Source organism: Aristolochia californica, unplaced genomic scaffold, assembly GCF_029961685.1.
Source record: "Aristolochia californica isolate CCGP_79_NKW_82.1479 unplaced genomic scaffold, dmAriCali1.0.hap1 SCAF_12, whole genome shotgun sequence".
NCBI classification, from domain to species: Eukaryota; Viridiplantae; Streptophyta; class Magnoliopsida; order Piperales; family Aristolochiaceae; genus Aristolochia; species Aristolochia californica.
Genome location: NW_027181793.1, coordinates 1,902,826 through 1,921,149, shown reverse-complemented (window position 1 = coordinate 1,921,149; position 18,324 = coordinate 1,902,826). Strand labels below are relative to the sequence as shown.

At 39.0% G+C, this 18,324-nt stretch overlaps 1 protein-coding gene across 1 annotated transcript; it reads left to right on the top strand.

Annotated features, from left to right (window-relative positions):
• The first annotated feature begins 9,731 nt into the window (after positions 1-9,731).
• On the top strand, positions 9,732-11,634 carry LOC137945648 (probable carotenoid cleavage dioxygenase 4, chloroplastic). The gene has a single exon (XM_068791607.1). It carries the CDS (start codon positions 9,732-9,734, stop codon positions 11,514-11,516), a length of 1,785 nt encoding a protein of 594 aa, XP_068647708.1. The 3' UTR covers positions 11,517-11,634.
• Positions 11,635-18,324: the final 6,690 nt, after the last annotated feature.

Below are 18,324 nucleotides of genomic sequence, written 5' to 3'. Positions count from 1 at the left end.
CATGCTTGCTCGTGCCATTTACTGGAGATATTACTCAACCCCTTGAAGCATTGACCGTCCCCTCATCTGTGGAGTTGTCGGATCCAACCGAGGTAAATCTTTCTCCTCTTATGTTTGAGTCTGAATTTGATACTCGGCCTATTACGTTATGAAAAGAACGTCGTTCTTGTACTACGTCTCATCGAATTACCAATTTTATGTCTTCTCATCGCTTATCTTCTAAGTGTGTTCAGTTTCTTGCTTCTCTTTCGTCTGTTTCTATTCCACAATCTTATTGGGAGGCCCTGAAGCATCCGGGATGGAAGACGGTTATGGATGAAGAAATGCATGCATTATATGAAAATCAAACTTGGACATTGGCTTCATTCCCAAAAGGGAAAAGACTGGTTGGTTGTAAATGGGTATTTACGGTGAAACACAACCTAGATGGGTCAATTGCTTGTCTTAAAGCACGACTCGTTGCAAAAGTTTATACTCAGTGCTATGGGATAAATTATGAAGAGACTTTCTCTCCAGTTGCAAAATTGAACTCGGTATGTATCATCCTATCTATTACTGCTAATTCATCATGGCCCGCATATCAACTTGATGTAAAAAATACATTTTTAAATGGTGATATTCGAGAAGAAATTTATTTGGTCCAACCACCAGGATATGTGGTTGAGGGGGAGTCTGCATGCCGGTTCAAGAAATCTTTATATGGGCTTAAACAATCCCCTAGGGCCTGGTTTGATAAATTCAATCAAACGTTTCTCCGATTTGGCTTTCATCGGTGCTCGATCGATCAAAGATACTATCAAAGGGAAAATATTATTGGTTGTGTATGTTGATGATATTATCTTGATCGGGAATGATGCTCATAGTATACAAGAAGTGAAGAATATGATATGTCAAGAGTTCAAAACTAAAGATCTGGGTAAACTCAAATATTTTTTGGGTATAGAAGTCCTTCAGTCAAACTATGGGATAATATTGTCTCAAAGAAAATACACCTTGGATCTTCTTGAAGAAACATAAATGAAGGGCTATAGACCAGTTGATCCACCTATGGATGCGAATGAAAATTATGTGCTACGACCGGAGAAGATGTTGACACTAGAAAATATAAAAGACTCGTGGGAAAATTGATCTATCTCATGGTAAGCAGGCCATATATATCATATGTTGTGAGCGTGGTAAGTCAATTCATGCACAAACCACAAATTACTCATTGGCAAACTGTGGAGAGAATACTACGATACTCAAAAGGTGCTCTAGGAAGATGATTGCTATATAAAAAACATGGGCAATTCAATATAGAAGGCTTCTTAGATATAGATTGGGTTGGATCACCTGATGATAAAAAATCTATGTTTGTGTATTGTATCCTTGTTGAGGGGAACTTGGTCACATGGAAAAGCAAAAGCAACACGTGGTTGCATGATCTAGTGCTAAATCAGAAAACTGAGCTATGGCCCACACTGTAAGTGAACAATTAGAATCCAAAAATAGAAGCCTGATACAATTCGAGTAGATAGAGAATGAATCCAATGGGATTGTGGATGTAATCCGAGCAGACTTTGGATGCACCAGTTGGAGACGTTCAAATACAGAATGAATGCAACTTATCCAGAAATAAATTGGCTGGATAATGAACAATACGAAACAGCAGTAATCAGGTGGATAATGAGATTGATATGTTGAGGACTCAATAGCTCACCGAGTCACCCAAAGGAGGCGGCAATGACTCACTGAGTTAATTACTTTTACTTTCATATTTTATATTACTTTTAAGTATAATTTTTCATTACGTATGTAAGGATACAGGTCGCGGGGGCAGAATTGTCAATTTTAAGCCCTAAACTCTAATGATGTCAAACCCTATTTAGAGGGTAAAGGAATAGAAGAAAGGCAAGCATTGAATTAGGTTAAATAGGGTTTGGAGTTCTCCTTGACGAGTTCTAGGGTTTGGGAGGTCTACTTGACAAGCTTCAGGTATAGGTTCTCTTTTGATTTTGGGTTTTTTCTTTCCCCTTTTGAATTCTATTTTGCATTAATCTTACCGAAGCCAAGGGGGAAGTTTTGTCCCTTTTTCCGAGTTCAATAAGAGGCTATAGGCTCTCCTATGTCCGCAACAACAAGAGGGAGCTTCTTTCCCTCATTCCGAGCAAGGGTAGAGGCCTTCCAGCCCTAACCCGAGAGCAACCTCGAAGAGAGGTACTTCAGCCCCTAGGCTAGCGAGGAGGAGGATTAGGGACACCTAATCTCACAGCCGTGAGTAGCAGCACTTAGCCAAGAGGGTCCTAACCCCTCTCGGCAGTGAACAATTAGGGTCCAACCCTACCTGGCCGAGAGCAGCAAGGTGGGTTTCTCAACCCTTATCGAGAACAACGACTAAGTTGTGAAGAAAAGAGACTCTTTTCATATTTACCTAGAGCAATAGCTCTATTACAGTGCTGAATTCACAAATCCCACGCTGAGTTACTTGATCCATGGCTAGGGACCATAACAACGTGGTATCAGAGCAGGGCAGCACGGTGGAGAACAACATAGTGTTAAAAGAAGTGGTTATTAGAGGGCAACTGGCGCAGGCACAAACTGACAAAAAAATTGCTCTAATCATGGAGTAGTTGGTACAACTTCCGAATATGAATCTCCAAATCGATAGACTTTTTGGGGTGATGGGAAATATGACAGCTAGAAGGAACTCAACCCCGGAACAAAGAGGAGAGGACAACTCACACTACAGAGGGGGAGACCAGTTTGCAGGGCGCACTGCCTTTCTTGCCTAGAAGGGAAATTTTAACCAAGGAGGAGGCACCGTACCAAGGTATACAAAATTTGATTTCCCTACTTTTAATGGGTTCGACGACCCCTTGATTTGGTTACATAGGTGCGAAATTTTTTTACCCATTAAAGAACATCATAAATTGATAAGGTGGGACTGACCGCTTTCCACATGCTCGATGAAGCACAATTATGGTTTCATCAAGTAGAGATGGATAAATTGGTGCTGGATTGGGAAGAATTTAAGGATTTATGTACTATACGGTTTAGTCCTCTAGCTCACAATAACCCCTTGGGGGATTTGGTGTTGTTATGAGAAATTGGCCCAATGGAACTATATAAAAAACAATTCCAAGAAAAATTTGCACGAGCCAGTCGAATGGTTCGCATAGACAAGCAGGTCAATTTATTTACGGCAGGCTTAATGAGTCATTGAGGTTAGAGGTGTAGCTCCACGCACCTGCTGACTTAGCTTGGGCAATGAATCTAGCTTACGCATTGGAAACTTGACAGAAAGTTCAAAACAAGAGGACAACTTGGCAAGGGGATCAGAACACTTCCAATAGTTGGCAAGGGTGGCACAACACTAACCCTTTAGATAAATTTTCTAGCAAAGCATCAGGTCAGAAATAATCCCATAACTACTCTTGCAACAGATACATGGCCCAACAACCCACCAGCCCAATATATTCGAAAATTAACTAGTTCGGAGATGGCTGACCGCAGGGCAAAGAACTTATGTTACAATTGTGATGAACCATACAGGGTAGGCTATCAGTGTAAAAGGTTGTTATGGTTAGAAGTCGATGAAATCACAGAACCACAACAGATTGATGATCCTACTGAGGAAGATGCACCAGAAATTTCTTTGTATGCCATTACAGGCCAGAAATCCGCCAAAACTATGCAAGTATAGGTCCAGGTGATGGACCGGGACCTTGTCAGCCTTGTGGATTCTGGAAGTACTCACAATTTTCTCAGTTTAACAGTTGCTCAACACCTTCAACTACAAATACTTCCACACTCAACAACAACTGTTTTGGTTGCCCATAGAGAAAATGTTCCTAGCTACGACATCAGTAGGGTCGTAAAATTCTCAATCGGTACGACTTTCTTTCATTCAGAATTTTTTTTTCATACCTCTAGCTGGGTTCGATATGGTATTGGGTATTAAGTGGTTGGAAACCTTAGGCCCTTTTTTATGGGATTTTACTACTTTAACTATGAGTTTTGAAATGGGCGGATAACAAGTACTATTACAGGGCAGTCATGTGGATAAGCCACATCACATTCATACGCTTCACACACAGGACAATCAGGATAGCCATATAGAACATCTCCTGGATGAATTCTCGGACTAGTTCCAAGAGCCCTCTGGGCTGCCTTCCTTGACACACTGTGACCATCGGATATGTTTAAAACAGGGCTTAGAAGTGGTGGTTGTTCGACCTTAACGATACCCATACCTCCAGAAAGATAAAATCGAAAGACAGTGCCAAGCCATGCTACAACAAGGCCTTATTCGCAGCAGCCGTTCACCATTTTCGTCACCAGTCCTCCTCATTAAGAAACATGCTGGAACATGGCGCTTTTGTGTCGATTATCGGGATTTGAATGCACAAATTGTGAAAAACAAGTTCCCTATTCCTGTGGTAGAGGAGCTTCTTGATGAATTACATAGGTCATATATCTTCTCCAAATTGGACTTGCGCTCTAGATATCATCAGGTTCGTATGCATCCAAACGACATCGAGAAAACTGCCTTCTGCACTTATCACATCCATTTTGAATTTGTGGTCATGCCATTTGGGTTATCCAACGCACCCTCCACATTTCGGGCATTAATGAACGAGGTATTCCGCAACTATCTTCGCAAATTTGTACTTGTTTTCTTTGATGACATACTTATTTACAGTCAGTCCGGAACTCAACATTTAGAGCATTTAAGATTGGTATTTCAATTGTTATGTGCCCATCAATTATATTTAAAGAAATCTAAATACTCATTTGCAACATCACATGTGGCATATCTTGGCCATATTATTTCCCATGATGGGTCACGGTTTATTTTGAGAAAATTATAGCCATTACCGATTGGCCACAACCTATGAATACCTTTGCTTTGAGAGGGTTTTTGGGATTGTCAGGATATGATAGAAAATTTAACTGGAATTATGGACTGTTAGCAGCACCATTGACAAATCTCCTCAAGAAAAATTCATTTATTTGGAATGATCAGGCAACACAGTCATTCTTAGATTTCAAATTAGCTCTTGCATCCGCACCTGTTCTACAACTTCCCAATTTTGAAGATTTATTTGAGGTCGAGTGTGACGCATCAGGTGGGGGCATTGGGGCCGTTCTACAACAACACTTTCACCCTATTGAATATTTCAGTAGATAGTTGGCAGTACGACATCACAAATTACTAACATATGAACGTGAGTTAATCGGGTTGGCAAAAACTATCCAACATTGGAGACCATGCTTATGGGGCTGTGCATTTCTCATTTGCACTGATCATTACAATCTTATATATTTGCTGGAGCAGCACCTCATGACTTCTCCTCAACAACACTGGGTCAATAAATTGGAAGGATTTGACTTAATAGTGGAATTCCGCACTAGGTGGAAGGCGGCTGATGGCTTGTCACGTCGTTTGGAGACTCCGCCACTTCTTTATGCTATCAGCCAGCCTCATTTTATTCTATTAGACTTGATCAAGGAGGAAAATGCCAGGAATCTGGTTCTTCTCGATATGCACAAGAAAATTATAGAGGGGGCATATGACTCTAGATGGGCCATTTAGGATTCTCTTATTTACTACAAATTGCGATTATATGTACTACACACTTCAGATTTGGTTTCAGCCATCATCTCTGCATACCATGACAACATTCATGAAGGCATACAGAAAACATTGCATCGAATTGAAGCGGATTTATATTGGTAGGCTATGAAGACCTCCATTGCAGCAAATGTAACATCCTGTCTGGTGTGTCAACGTAACAAGGCCAACACTTAAGTCCAGCGGGTCTTCTGCAGCCTTTGGCACTTCCTACACAAGTGTGGGCCGATATTTCTATGGAGTTCGTCGAAGGTCTTCCACAATCATCCGACTGATCAATATTATTTGTGGTGGTGGATCGGTTCTCCAAGTATGCTCACTTTATCCCCATGGCACACCCATATACAACATCTAGAGTGGCACAAATATTTCTTGAGCATATTGTTCGTTTACATGGTATTCCCGAATCGATTGTCAGTGATCGTGATACGGTCTTTACCAACACTTTTTGGAGTGAATTGTTTCGTCTATGCGGCACCAAGTTGAAAATTTCCTCATCCTATCATCCTCAAATAGATGGCCAAACAAAGGTAGTTAACCGCACTATGGAAATGTGTCTCCGATGTCTAGTGGGCGATCGTCCTAAAAGCTGGGTTCAATGGCTACTGTGGGCTGAATATTGTTACAATACTTCCTTCCACACCGCATTATAGTCTACTCCCTTCAGCATTCTATATGGAAGAGACCCTCCTCGGCTTCTCTCGTATACTCCGGGTTCCACCCAATTGGACTCTATTGATCAAGCACCCATTGAACAGGACCAGGTGCTACAGAATATTTTGGCTCGCCTCCTCAAAGCACAAGTTCGTATGAAGGACTTCTACGACAAGGGCCACCGGGATATCGCATACGAGGAAGGAGACTATGGCTGGTTACAACTCCAACCTTACCGCCAACACTCACTAGCGGACCAACACCGTCATAAACTTTGTCCAAAGTACTTTGGACCTTTCTCTATTATTTGACGCGTCGGGCCAGTCGCCTATCAACTACAACTGCCCGCAACGACCAAACTTCTTGATGTGTTCCATGTCTCCTTAAACCCTTTCAAGGTCCACCTCCTTCGGCAATTCCGTCACTTCCTTCGGTGGACAATGGATGGGTTATTCTTACTCCAGCTACGGTATTACGTGCCCGTCATATTAATGACCAATGAGAGATTCTAGTCCAATGGAAGGACACCGAACCAATGGCTGCTACATGGGAATAACTGGCCAACTTCAAATAGGTTTACCCAACTTACGAGCTTGAGGACAAGATCTTTCTCCATGGGAGGAGGCAGATGTTGAGGACTCAATAGCTCACTGAGGTAATTACTTTTACTTTCATATTTTATATTGCTTTTAAGTATAGTTTTTCATTAAGTATGTAAGGATATAGGTCGTAGGGGCAGAATTGTCAATTTTAAGCCCTAAATTCTAATGACGTCAAACCCTATTTAGAGAGTAAAGGAATAGAAGAAAGGCAAGCATTGAATTAGGTTAAACAGGGTTTGGAGTTCTCCTTGAGGAGCTCTAGGGTTTGGGGGGTCTCCTTGATGAGCTCTAGGTATAGGTTCTCTCTTGATTTTGGGTTTGTTCTTTCCCCTTTTGAATTCTGTTTTGCATTAATCTTACCGATGCCAAGGGGGAAGTTTTGTCCCTTTTTTCGAGTTCAATAAGAGGCTATAGCCTCTCCTATGTCCACTTCAGCAAGAGGGGGACTTCTCTCCTTCATTCCGAGCAAGGGTAGGGGCCTTCCAACCCTAACCCGAGAGCAACCTCTAAGAGAGGTGCTTCAGCCCCTAATCTAGCGAGGAGGAGGATTAGGGACACCTAATCTCACAGCCGTGAGTAGCAGCACTTAGCCAAGATGGTCCTAACCCCTCTCAGTAGTGAATGACCAGGGTCCAACCCTACTTGGTCGAGAGTAGCAAGGGTTTCTTAGCCCTTACTTAGAACAACAACTAAGCTGTGAAGATAAGAGACTCTTTTCATCTTTACTGAGAGCAACAACTTTATTACAGTGCTGGATTCAAAAATTCCACGCCGAGTTACTCGATCCATGGCTAAGGACCATAACATGACACCAGGCCAGATGATAAGTAATACTTCTGTCAGAGGCAACTTTCATGCATATAACTTTCCAAGATAGGAGGCAACTTGCTGGATGAAGAAGATAACAATTTTGCTAAAGAGATACGTATCAAATCAGAATTTCGTGGGCCCTCTGATAAAAAAAGCAATGACCCAAAAAAAGTTTAATATATCAAATCTTCTAAGGTGGCTAATGGCTTTCAGAGAAGTGGCAAGTTTCCTGATTAATCTCAGAGATAGGTACGTCAAGGAATGGCTTCATCAATGATGATGTTTATAAGAAACAACCAATACTACCACATACCAAATTGCCAAAGCTTCTGCTCCCCCTGCCGAGATTAAGTACGTGTTTACAACAACAACAATATCTTACTCTGGTGCTTCCCAACAACTACTGCACAGAGTAATGAAGATCAATTCTTAGTTCATCAATTAGAACGAAAAACTCTGGATGAACCTCAATACCAACGAGTACTAGGAACTAGAGGAGATAAAAAACTACTGGTTGATGCCTCAATCACTGCAACAACAAAGCAGATGGCAGACTTAGGATTCACCATGGATAGAGGCGCATGTTGTTGGGAAGCAATGCCGGGGAAGACGAGGGACTTCAAAATTCAGCCGCGACTTTGAAAGACTTCAGAAGAATTAGCAAGCTTGAAGTTGGAGTTTCATCAAGCCCAAAAGAAATTTGGATGAAGTGTTCTGCTCATTAATGGCGCCACGCACGGTGCTACTGGTTGGGACTGTACGAGGGACGCGTCGGTCCACCCTTATCTCTATAAACAAGACGAAACCAAAGGAGAAAGATTCACGGTCCATGAGACAGGTCGAGGTGCCAAGGGTTTACCATTTGTTGACGATTCTCCTCCCTAACAGGAGGATTCTAGTGGCCGGTATGTTCATCTCGCGATGTAGGACTGAAGCATCGAACACGACCGGTGTCAGCGATGGTGCACGTAAAATACATGTAACTTGAAGAATTAATAATAATAAAAAAAGTAATATGGGTTTGCCAACTCTGAAAGATCAATCGAGATAGTAAGATAGAAATTCTAAAAAATCATACTACGAGTCTTGAAAATCAATGTTATGATACCATGTTGATTTTCGGGACTCCATGAATTTAGCTAATGGAGAAAAAGAGAGAGACACTCATTAGGAAAAAACTGGAGGAAGAAGAGGTAATGTCCTAACCCTTCTCTAAAGCTCAATTTATAGATTGATAAAATTATAATAATACTCATAGAATTTAAATTAATTGCATTAATACCATCTCTATGAGATGATTCTTTATTTACTACCCTACCATCACTGTGTGGGCCTATAGGTCTTCTCCTTGATTTGTGGGTCTTGAATCCATCTTCTACATCTCTTGGATGTGTAAGCCTTCCTTGGTCTTACATGTTTGAACTCATCTTCTAACACACTTGGATGTGTAGGCCTTCGTTTGTCTATGGGAGCCCGGACATCTTCCCACAAGTTCAAAAGTTTGTTATTTGTGTTATTATTTTAAAAAAAATAGATAATATACTAAAATTTCCATCCGTGCGAAATGATTATTTCAGTTGTCCGATCGTGACCGGACGTTTGAGATTGTCATTGGTGAGATGGCTTAGCAATTGATTATGATAGAAGATATAGATAACCCTCTATATATACCAAATTTATAAGTATTAATATTTAATGTTATTGTGAGTGGGACGTTAGAGAAGGTAGACCATGGCCCCGAAACCCGAGAGGAAAGTGGAGAGGTATATATTTATTCTTTTTTAATTGATCAAAGGGCCTGGGGCAGTATGGGGCATTAATTCTCCATCATAGATCACTGCCAGTCTGCCACTGTCAATCATCTTCACTTGCACCGTAAAACTTAGTTGTCAAACTTCGATGGAAACTGTCGGATGGTCCCCCCCTTGCTGCGGATTTATCGTCGCTTTCACGGGATAATCTCTTTTGATCCATCACGTAGTAGCACACTCCTATTTAATCGAATCAACTGAACGAACCACTCCATCCCTGTTTCTGTCTTGGTTGAGGCCATGGACGCCTTCTCCTCTTCCTTCTTCACTCCAGTGCCGTCTGTTCCTGTTCCTCCTCCCTCGAAGGCGTTCTTCTTCCTCCCTAATTTCACTGTCTTTTCAGTCAGGACAGAAGACAGGCCCAGCAGCAAGCCGACTAGTAAACCCCCGCAGCAGCCTCCTGGAAACCCCTCTTCCTATAATAAGCTGGCTCTCATCCAAGAAAAGAAGAAAAACCATTTTCCCCCTTTACAGCGGCTGACGGTCGCCGTCTGCGATGTCGTTGACGATATGATCAATAGATTCGTGGATCCTGCGTTTCGACGCCCTTCGTTTGACCCGAAGCACGTCCTCACCGGAATTTATGCACCGGTGGCGGAGCTGCCTCCGACCGAGTGTTCTGAGGTGGAAGGAGAGTTACCACCTTGCCTCGCCGGTGCCTACATCCGTAACGGACCCAATCCCAAATTCTTCCCTCAGAGTCCTTATCACCTCTTTGACGGTAACGGGATGCTGCATTCGCTGCTGCTATCTCAGGACCGCGCCATATTCTGCAGTCGCTTCGTGAAGACGTATAAATTCCAAGTGGAAGAAAAGGCTGGCCGGGCAGTGTACCCAAATCTCTTTTCTGCCATGCACGGCTTCGGGGGGATCGTTCGAATTGCGATCATCAGTGCGAGGGCGTCCACGGGACAGGTAGATTACAGCAAGGGATGTTCACCGGCGAACACGAGCGTCGCCATGTTGGGGAACAAGCTCCTGGCTCTCTGGGAATCCGACCTCCCTTACGCCGTCCGTCTGACTTCTCAAGGCGATATCAGCACTCTTGGCCGCTGCAACTTCGACGGCAAACTCTCCGCTGCCATGACCGCCCACCCCAAGCTTGACCATGACACTGGAGAGGTCTTCGCCTTCCGGTGCGAGTTTACGTTACCGTATCTCACCTATTTCTGGTTCGATTCCAACGGGCACAAACAGCAAGACGTACCTATCTACTCCTTACAGCACAGGTCATTGATCCACGACTTCGCCATCACCAAACAGTACGCCGTCTTCGTGGACGTCAACATCGTGATCGACCCACTGAGGATGATTTCCGGCGAGGGTCGCCTCTTCGGGAAAGACGAGACCAAGGTCTCACGCATCGGCGTCATTCCTCGATACGCGTCGGATGAATCGGAGATGACGTGGTTAGACGTTCCGGGGTTGAACGCGATCCATATCATCAATGCTTGGGACGAGATCAATGACGATGGTACAGACTCCATCGTGATGGTGGCTCCTAGCGTGCACTCCGTGCAAGACGCGCTGCAGGAGCCGCATTTGATCCGAAACTCGGTCGAGAAGGTGAAGATCAACTTGAAGACTGGCGAGGTCCAGCGGATTCGCCTGGCCGAGAATCTGGACTGGGGGGTGATAAACCCGGGCTACACGGGGAAGAAGAGTCGATACGTTTACATGGCCAGGGCGACCGGCGTGGCGAAACTCGACATGGACGCCGACGGAGGGGAGAACTGCGTGGTGGCCGAAAGAGAATGGGGTCCAGATTGCTTCGCAGGCGAGCCTTTCTTCGTGGCAAGGCACCCAGACGATGGCGATGCGGAGGAGGACGACGGGTACGTGGTGACTTTCATGCATGACAGCAGCAACGCCGGAGCCGGAGAATCGAGATTTTTAGTGATGGATGCCAAATCGGCTACGCTACAGATTGTGGCATCCGTTAAGCTACCTGGTAGAGTGCCGTATGGGTTTCATGGGTTGTTCGTGAGTGAAAGGGATCTACGAAGACAGTCAAGCAATCTCTAGCCACGGAAGCAAACATGCTCGGCACTGCACGTTTCGGCATGGGCCAAGGTTGAAGATGACAAAATGCTTTGTCTCCTCCAGTAGAGCCAAGGGTGCAACGCTGATGCTGTGATATTGATATGACATTGTGTATAAGAATTTCTTTAGTATTGTGGATTCCTGCATGCCCGTCTCTCTTTCTCTCTCTTATGTGTATTTTCACTTTTTACTCTTTATCTTTTACTTTGACAAGCAAACTCTATTTATTAAGACAAAACGATTATGGACCTAAGTATTGTATGTGTATCAATTTCTAATATGATCATTAAATTTGAATTAAATGACTTAAAAATTAGTTTATTTTTATTTAGTATTTATTTATTATTCTATGTATTTTATTTAGGTTCATTTGAGAATTTTTTAATTTTATCAATTTTAAAAATAAATAAAAATAATAGCATTGTTTTAAATATAATGAAGTAAATAGGATTCTTATAAATAATTTTTTTAATCATATTTTAAGAATGAAATGGAGATAATGGTATTTTGGAAATATAATAAAGTAAATAAAATTCTTGTGAATTAAGTGAATTTTCTAAGGATGAGACAATGTGTCTCATCAAGGTTGACCAAAAAATAAAGAGATGGGATTTTTGAGTCCATTCATGCCATGCAAATTGCCACTTAATTTCCCTTATAGGTTCTTTCTCTAAATCTCTAATGCAAATTAATTATATATTACTTGAAGCATATGATACAAAATTTTTGGAGTTCCTTGGCACTTAGATTAAGATAATACAAAAGTTAAACTTTGAGCTTTCACATTAATCACTTGGAGCTCAGTATAAGAATTGATGTTTTCATATGCAAAAATATGTTAAAAGTTAAACTTTGAGCTTTCACATTAATCACTTGGAGCTCAGTATAAGAATTGATGTTTTCATATGCAAAAATATGTTTAAAAAAGCTCTCATTCTCGTGATAAAATATTTCTCCGTGTTATTTTTTACCTCTAAATTATGCGGTCGATAACTGGCCAAAAAAGTGCTTTCTTGCGGAAACAAAAAGCGGTAAAAAATAGTAAATCAATTCATGATGGTTTTTTTTTTGTAGAAAAATAACCATAATATTATTTATAAAATTATCTGTCATTAAAACTTTCACCAACTAACATATTTTTTCTCAAAAAATATTTTACACTTAAATATGATTTTTTTTCAAAAAATAAATTAAAAAAATTCCATAGATAGTTATTTTATTTTCATAAATATTTTATACAAAATAATTTATAATTTTTACATAATTAATTTAATACAGTTCATTAATAAATATTTTTTATTTTTTCAAAAAATATTTTAATGCAAAACATCAGTCCATAAATGTTCCAATTTTATTTTGAAAAAATATTTTTGGCCATAAAAATATATCTTTATTTTTTCATAAATATTTTACAGAAAAATCTTCCAAAATTATTTATTATTTTTATATAATTTTTTCTAATAATTATTTTACAACAGAAATATTCATTCTTAAATATATTTTGAATTTAAACAAATGATTTAAGGCAAAACATCAGTCCATAAATATTCCAATTTTATTGTGAAAAATATTTTTGGCCAAAAATATCTATGAATAATTATTTTTATTATTCAATTTGAAAATTTTAATGATTAATATTTACTTCAATATATTAATTCCTAAAAAAAAATTTGCATAAATTTTTTTCTAGTGAATGTAATATTTTTATTTTTATTTATTGATTCTTGGTGAAAAATACATCTAAGATATGTTCTTATTCATTATTTATTTAGTTATTAAATTTTATTTAATGTAAATAAATCATTTAAATACATGACATAAAAGATAAAAACAATTTTTCTTTACAAAATTTCAACGTACAATGGGGTCTGGTCCATGAAGTCGCCTGATCTTATGTACAACAACATAGAAAATTACAAGAATTCAAGTAATGCAAGGTCTGATCTCTAAAGATTCATTTTATTTAATCTCCATGTACAATTTTGGTTAGAGCCTTGCTTAATTTGACGGATACACTAGAACTCCCTTGGTTGATTAGCCTTAATTACGTAACTAGCATCCACTACGTGTTTGATGAGAATTTATTCTAGTATTACGTGTAGTGGCTCTAAGGATAGTAAAAAAGTAACTACAAAGTTGATTGCTTGTTGTTAGGAATCCAACAAGGTTTTAGGCTAATTTGAGATTTGAGGTGATGCGAGCATGACTAGAGCTTTTCTATTCTTAAGAACAAAGTTTTGATACACCAACACTTAGAAAAATTCTCCAACAATTTTCCTCTCCCAAATGGTTTTTCTCGTTCAAAGTTCTCTCCAAAAGTCTCCCAACACCTAAACGGTGCTTCTACTTATAGGGTGCCGACCTTTTTCTCTCTCTTATTTTCTCCTTCTCCCCTTAACTAGGTACACGTGCAAGGGGAGCAAGACACATAGTAAGACCTTTTCTTCCCATGTGAATGTGACACTTCACTTCCTTTATTTTATATGAAGCATACCTATGATGCCATATTTCATTGATGTGTCATCCTCCTTTGTTTGGATAAAACTCTCTTGCAAAGCTACATGTCACCCATGTACCAACTCCTTTGCTTTCATAACACTTATGTGATGCATAGGTGGCCCTCTCCTTTAATTTGATCTTAGATGCGATCCATACAATCGACTTTATCATAACTATTGATTGGACTTTAATCTCAATAATTGATTATGATTTTGACCATTGACCAACTGTTGACTAAACCTCCATGCATTGACTATCAAAAAATTTGACTTTGACCATTGGTTTTCTAGTAACCAGGTTCCTTCAATTTGGAACGACAACCAATGACGACAATCTGGAATGTCGATCTGGTTCTAATTGTGATGAATAAATTTCATGCCTACACAAAATAAATAAAGGTGAATATACAATATATACACTTAAAAAACTATCATGTCCAAATAAAAATACAAAGGCATAACAATTCAACCCTAAAGCTAAACATAGAGAAGAGTAAATAATACATGTCTTATGTAGGAGGGGGTTCCTATGAGGAGTTGGAGTTGGTTGGATGCGAAGAGAATGCAACAACAATAACCGAAGGGACAATGTCATGAGTAACCATGTATTGTATCACCTGAGTCATATGACTCTCTAAGTATTCTTAGTCTATGATAATCGTTCCTTCGTCTTTGCCAACTTCATATTCGTCTTCTCCAAGTCAGATACCCTAGTTGAACCATCAACGTAACCTAGACAATAAGGTGTAGGAAAATGGGAAGCACCAAGGTCCATCACCTTGCCATAACACATCTCCTAACATCCAACACCAAACTAGCTATGGCTTCATAGTACGGTTAAACATCGGTTGTTTGGGCCTCTAGGATCTTATTGGGCATTATTTAACTAAGTTGTACATAGTAATAATTTTTTTTTATAAATTTAATTTAATAATAAATAAAGCATGAAAAGAATTCCATTCACATGAGCCTCTCTAGGTCCCTTAGACACCCATCCACTTGCTAACATAGAAGTAGAGTGAGTATTCTTGAAGAAGACCACTCTTTTTATTTCACCCTATAATTGTAACATAAAAAAATTATATTATATTACTAACTACAATGAAGAAATAAAAGTCTCATCAATATTACAACTACATATCTTGACGTGCTTGCAAAAATGACTTCGAGTCACATGATTTCTAAATTTTCTATTTCTGATCATTTTAGAATTTATCTTTGATCTCTCAAGATTTTAGAAAAAAATTAATATTCACAAAAAATATCAGTGTCACAAGTATAAAAAATAAATAATCTGAAACTTGGCATCCATGAATACACGTTTCCATACCCATGCCCAATCCTCCATAGAAGCACTTCGATAGGGGTGGAGGAGCACCTCCTGTAGATCCTCAAATTCTTGGAACTGTTAGGAATTATATGCCCTAATTCCAAACTATTAAGAACAATAATAATAATAATGGCGGAAGAAAGGAAAAACAAGCACGAAAATAGATAACAAGATTTATACATGTTTGGCTTAAGGTGAGACTACGTCCTGTCTTCCGCTGCTGCAATAATCCACTATGAAGATGAAATAGTTTACAAGAGAAATCGCACACTTACAAGTGTTTCTCTCTAACCTCTCGGGCTGCAACTCGAGATGCTCCTTGGATGATGATAAAACCATGATAACGGCGCTCCTCAATTATAAAGAGAAAATTAGGGCAACCACGATACAAGAGTAAAATTCCCAAATTGCCCTTAAGGAAACAACAATCAATTAGGCTCCAACTCAGCGTAGGGCGTTAATTAGGCTCCACAACTTAATAAGAACCACTTGTGTTGAAAGCGCTAGTAATCCACCTTACAGTCTCATCAGCCCACTAGGTCATTGTGAGGATCCACATTAAATATTTAACTTGGATAAAGCAAATAAAACATGACATAATTGTTGAATTTATGGAAAAGAGAAATACTTCATTGACTTGTTGTAATCAGAGTATATGAACCCCTATCTATAATAGAGGAAAGTAGTAGAGTCCAATTATATCCAAACTCTAACACTTAAAGATAAGTCCAAGCATAATTAAATAACTCAACATAAATAAAAGACTAACATAACTAAAACACCTTTAAATTGAGACTCTCCTGTAAGACCACCTTCTGTGAAACTCTTGTAAGACTCTACCATATTAATTATGGCTGTGTTAGATTGCTTACTATGAGAGTCATGTAAGAGGCTTCCATATCTTCTCTTCAACACCCCCTCTCAAGTTGGAGTTTATAACTTGAACTTGCAATGAAAATGATTCTTGGTCTTTAATTTTCTTTACTGTAAAAAAATTTCCATAGATGCAAAAGCTTCATATTTTGTGCTCCCCCTTATTTGAGTATTTTTGTCACATTAAAATTACCACATATAGAATAAAATACCTCTTTCTTGTACTTCTTCTTGTACTTCTCTCCCTCAAATTAGGTGGATAGCTTGAACCAAATAACATAGATGTAGTAATAAGCTCATCCATCACGGTGTCCCAACCCAAGCACCGACTCTCAAAGGTAGAAATGGGTGATAAGTGGGTAATGCTTGTCATTCACAAAATGATGCTAAAAGACCATGAATACATATAAAAAGTCTCAATGGACTTAAAAGCACCCATATATATATATATATAAAAGGTAAACCAACTGAAGCAACACATAAGAGGTTGGCCCAAAGGGGTATGTGAGAGTCAAAAAAGGATGGTAGGAGAAAGGTAAGCAAAAATGGGGCAAGTGAGATATTTTTTTTATATTGTTGATCAATAATAGTACTTAAAAAGTGACGCAAAAAATTCAGCTTAAATTCGGATTTTTCAATGCAACATGATGCCAACATGACATTTTATTATTCCAATGCAAATATATCCTTAAATGTAGATCAGATTGATATGAAACTTTCTCCTTATGAAAGTAGACTTAAATGAATTTCATCCAAGTATAACTTCTCTTCATAAACTATACTTCTATTGAGATATATAATCTGATATATTTTGGTCTCTGTAATCTGGCCGAACTATTTACTCTTTCCCCTTTTGCCAGCATAACCATTGACTCTCCAAAGATCAATATCTCCATATAAAAAACTCAGATAGAATTGGTTGAATAAGTAAAAAAATAGACTTATATATATTTATTTTGATATATAATTCTCCATATAAAGTCTCGTTCTTGATAGCATAAAATAGCTCGGAAGTTGAAGCTTTTTGCTGATGCTCTAACCTTTCTTGCAGTCTGACCTCTGCAAGTTAAAATATCGACTTATATTTTTTTAGAAAACTTTGATTGTCAAAATTCTCTTTGCGTTGAAAATTAGACTCGAATATCTTTCTATCAATATATAACACACAATATGAAAAGTTTATTATAGAGGTGAAAACGCAAAGCAAACAATGGGTATAGGGACTAAAAAGAGAGAAAAAAGATAAATACAAACCTAAAAACTACTAGAGATTATAGATAAAAAAATGATCACATTATCTTTGTGGGTTGACCGAGTCAACTTATAGAACCTGCTTTGATACACCCGAGACAATTAAACTACCCTTATCCCAATTACACCCAAACTCTAACACTTAAAGAATAAGTCCTAACATGATTAAATAACTCAACATAAATAGAAGGCTAACATAACTAAAAAACCTTTAAATTGTGTGTAAATATGGACTCAAGTCTACAAGCTCAGGGCTAGAAGCCCACATGTCAAAGGAGTGGCAGAGTGGTTATTTATGGTATGTTTCATAAGGATGGCCTGAAGATGTAAATACATTGTCTTAATATGTCTCTTAATCTATTGAGTTGTAACCCTAAGGGCTTTTTAACACTATAAATTAGAGCATTGGCTAAGAGGTAAAGCATTCAAGCCTTCTCCTCTCTTTGAGATATCGTCCAACCACACTCTCTTCTCCCTTGACACATTCTCTCCTTCCCTTAATCCAAACTCTTCTCTCTAATATCCTTCTCCTTTCTCCCTCTTGTCTCTCTTCTCTCCTTCTTCTTCTACGTTAAACTAGAGTCATTCTCATGGGGTCCCAACTTCTACATGGTATCAAATCATGAGGTTAGGATCCCTATTCAAGTAGTTATGTCATCAGTTGAAGAAGTTTTTTATAGAAGGAGTTCTGCCATGAAGAGATAGGTAAATTTTTTTTTTCATATTCTCTCTTTACGATTTCAATTTTTCCCCTTTTCTTGAATTCATGATTCACGTCAAGTCAGGATAATCTTCATAAACATTGTGAAGGTCTATCTTGTATGACTAAAAGGATGTG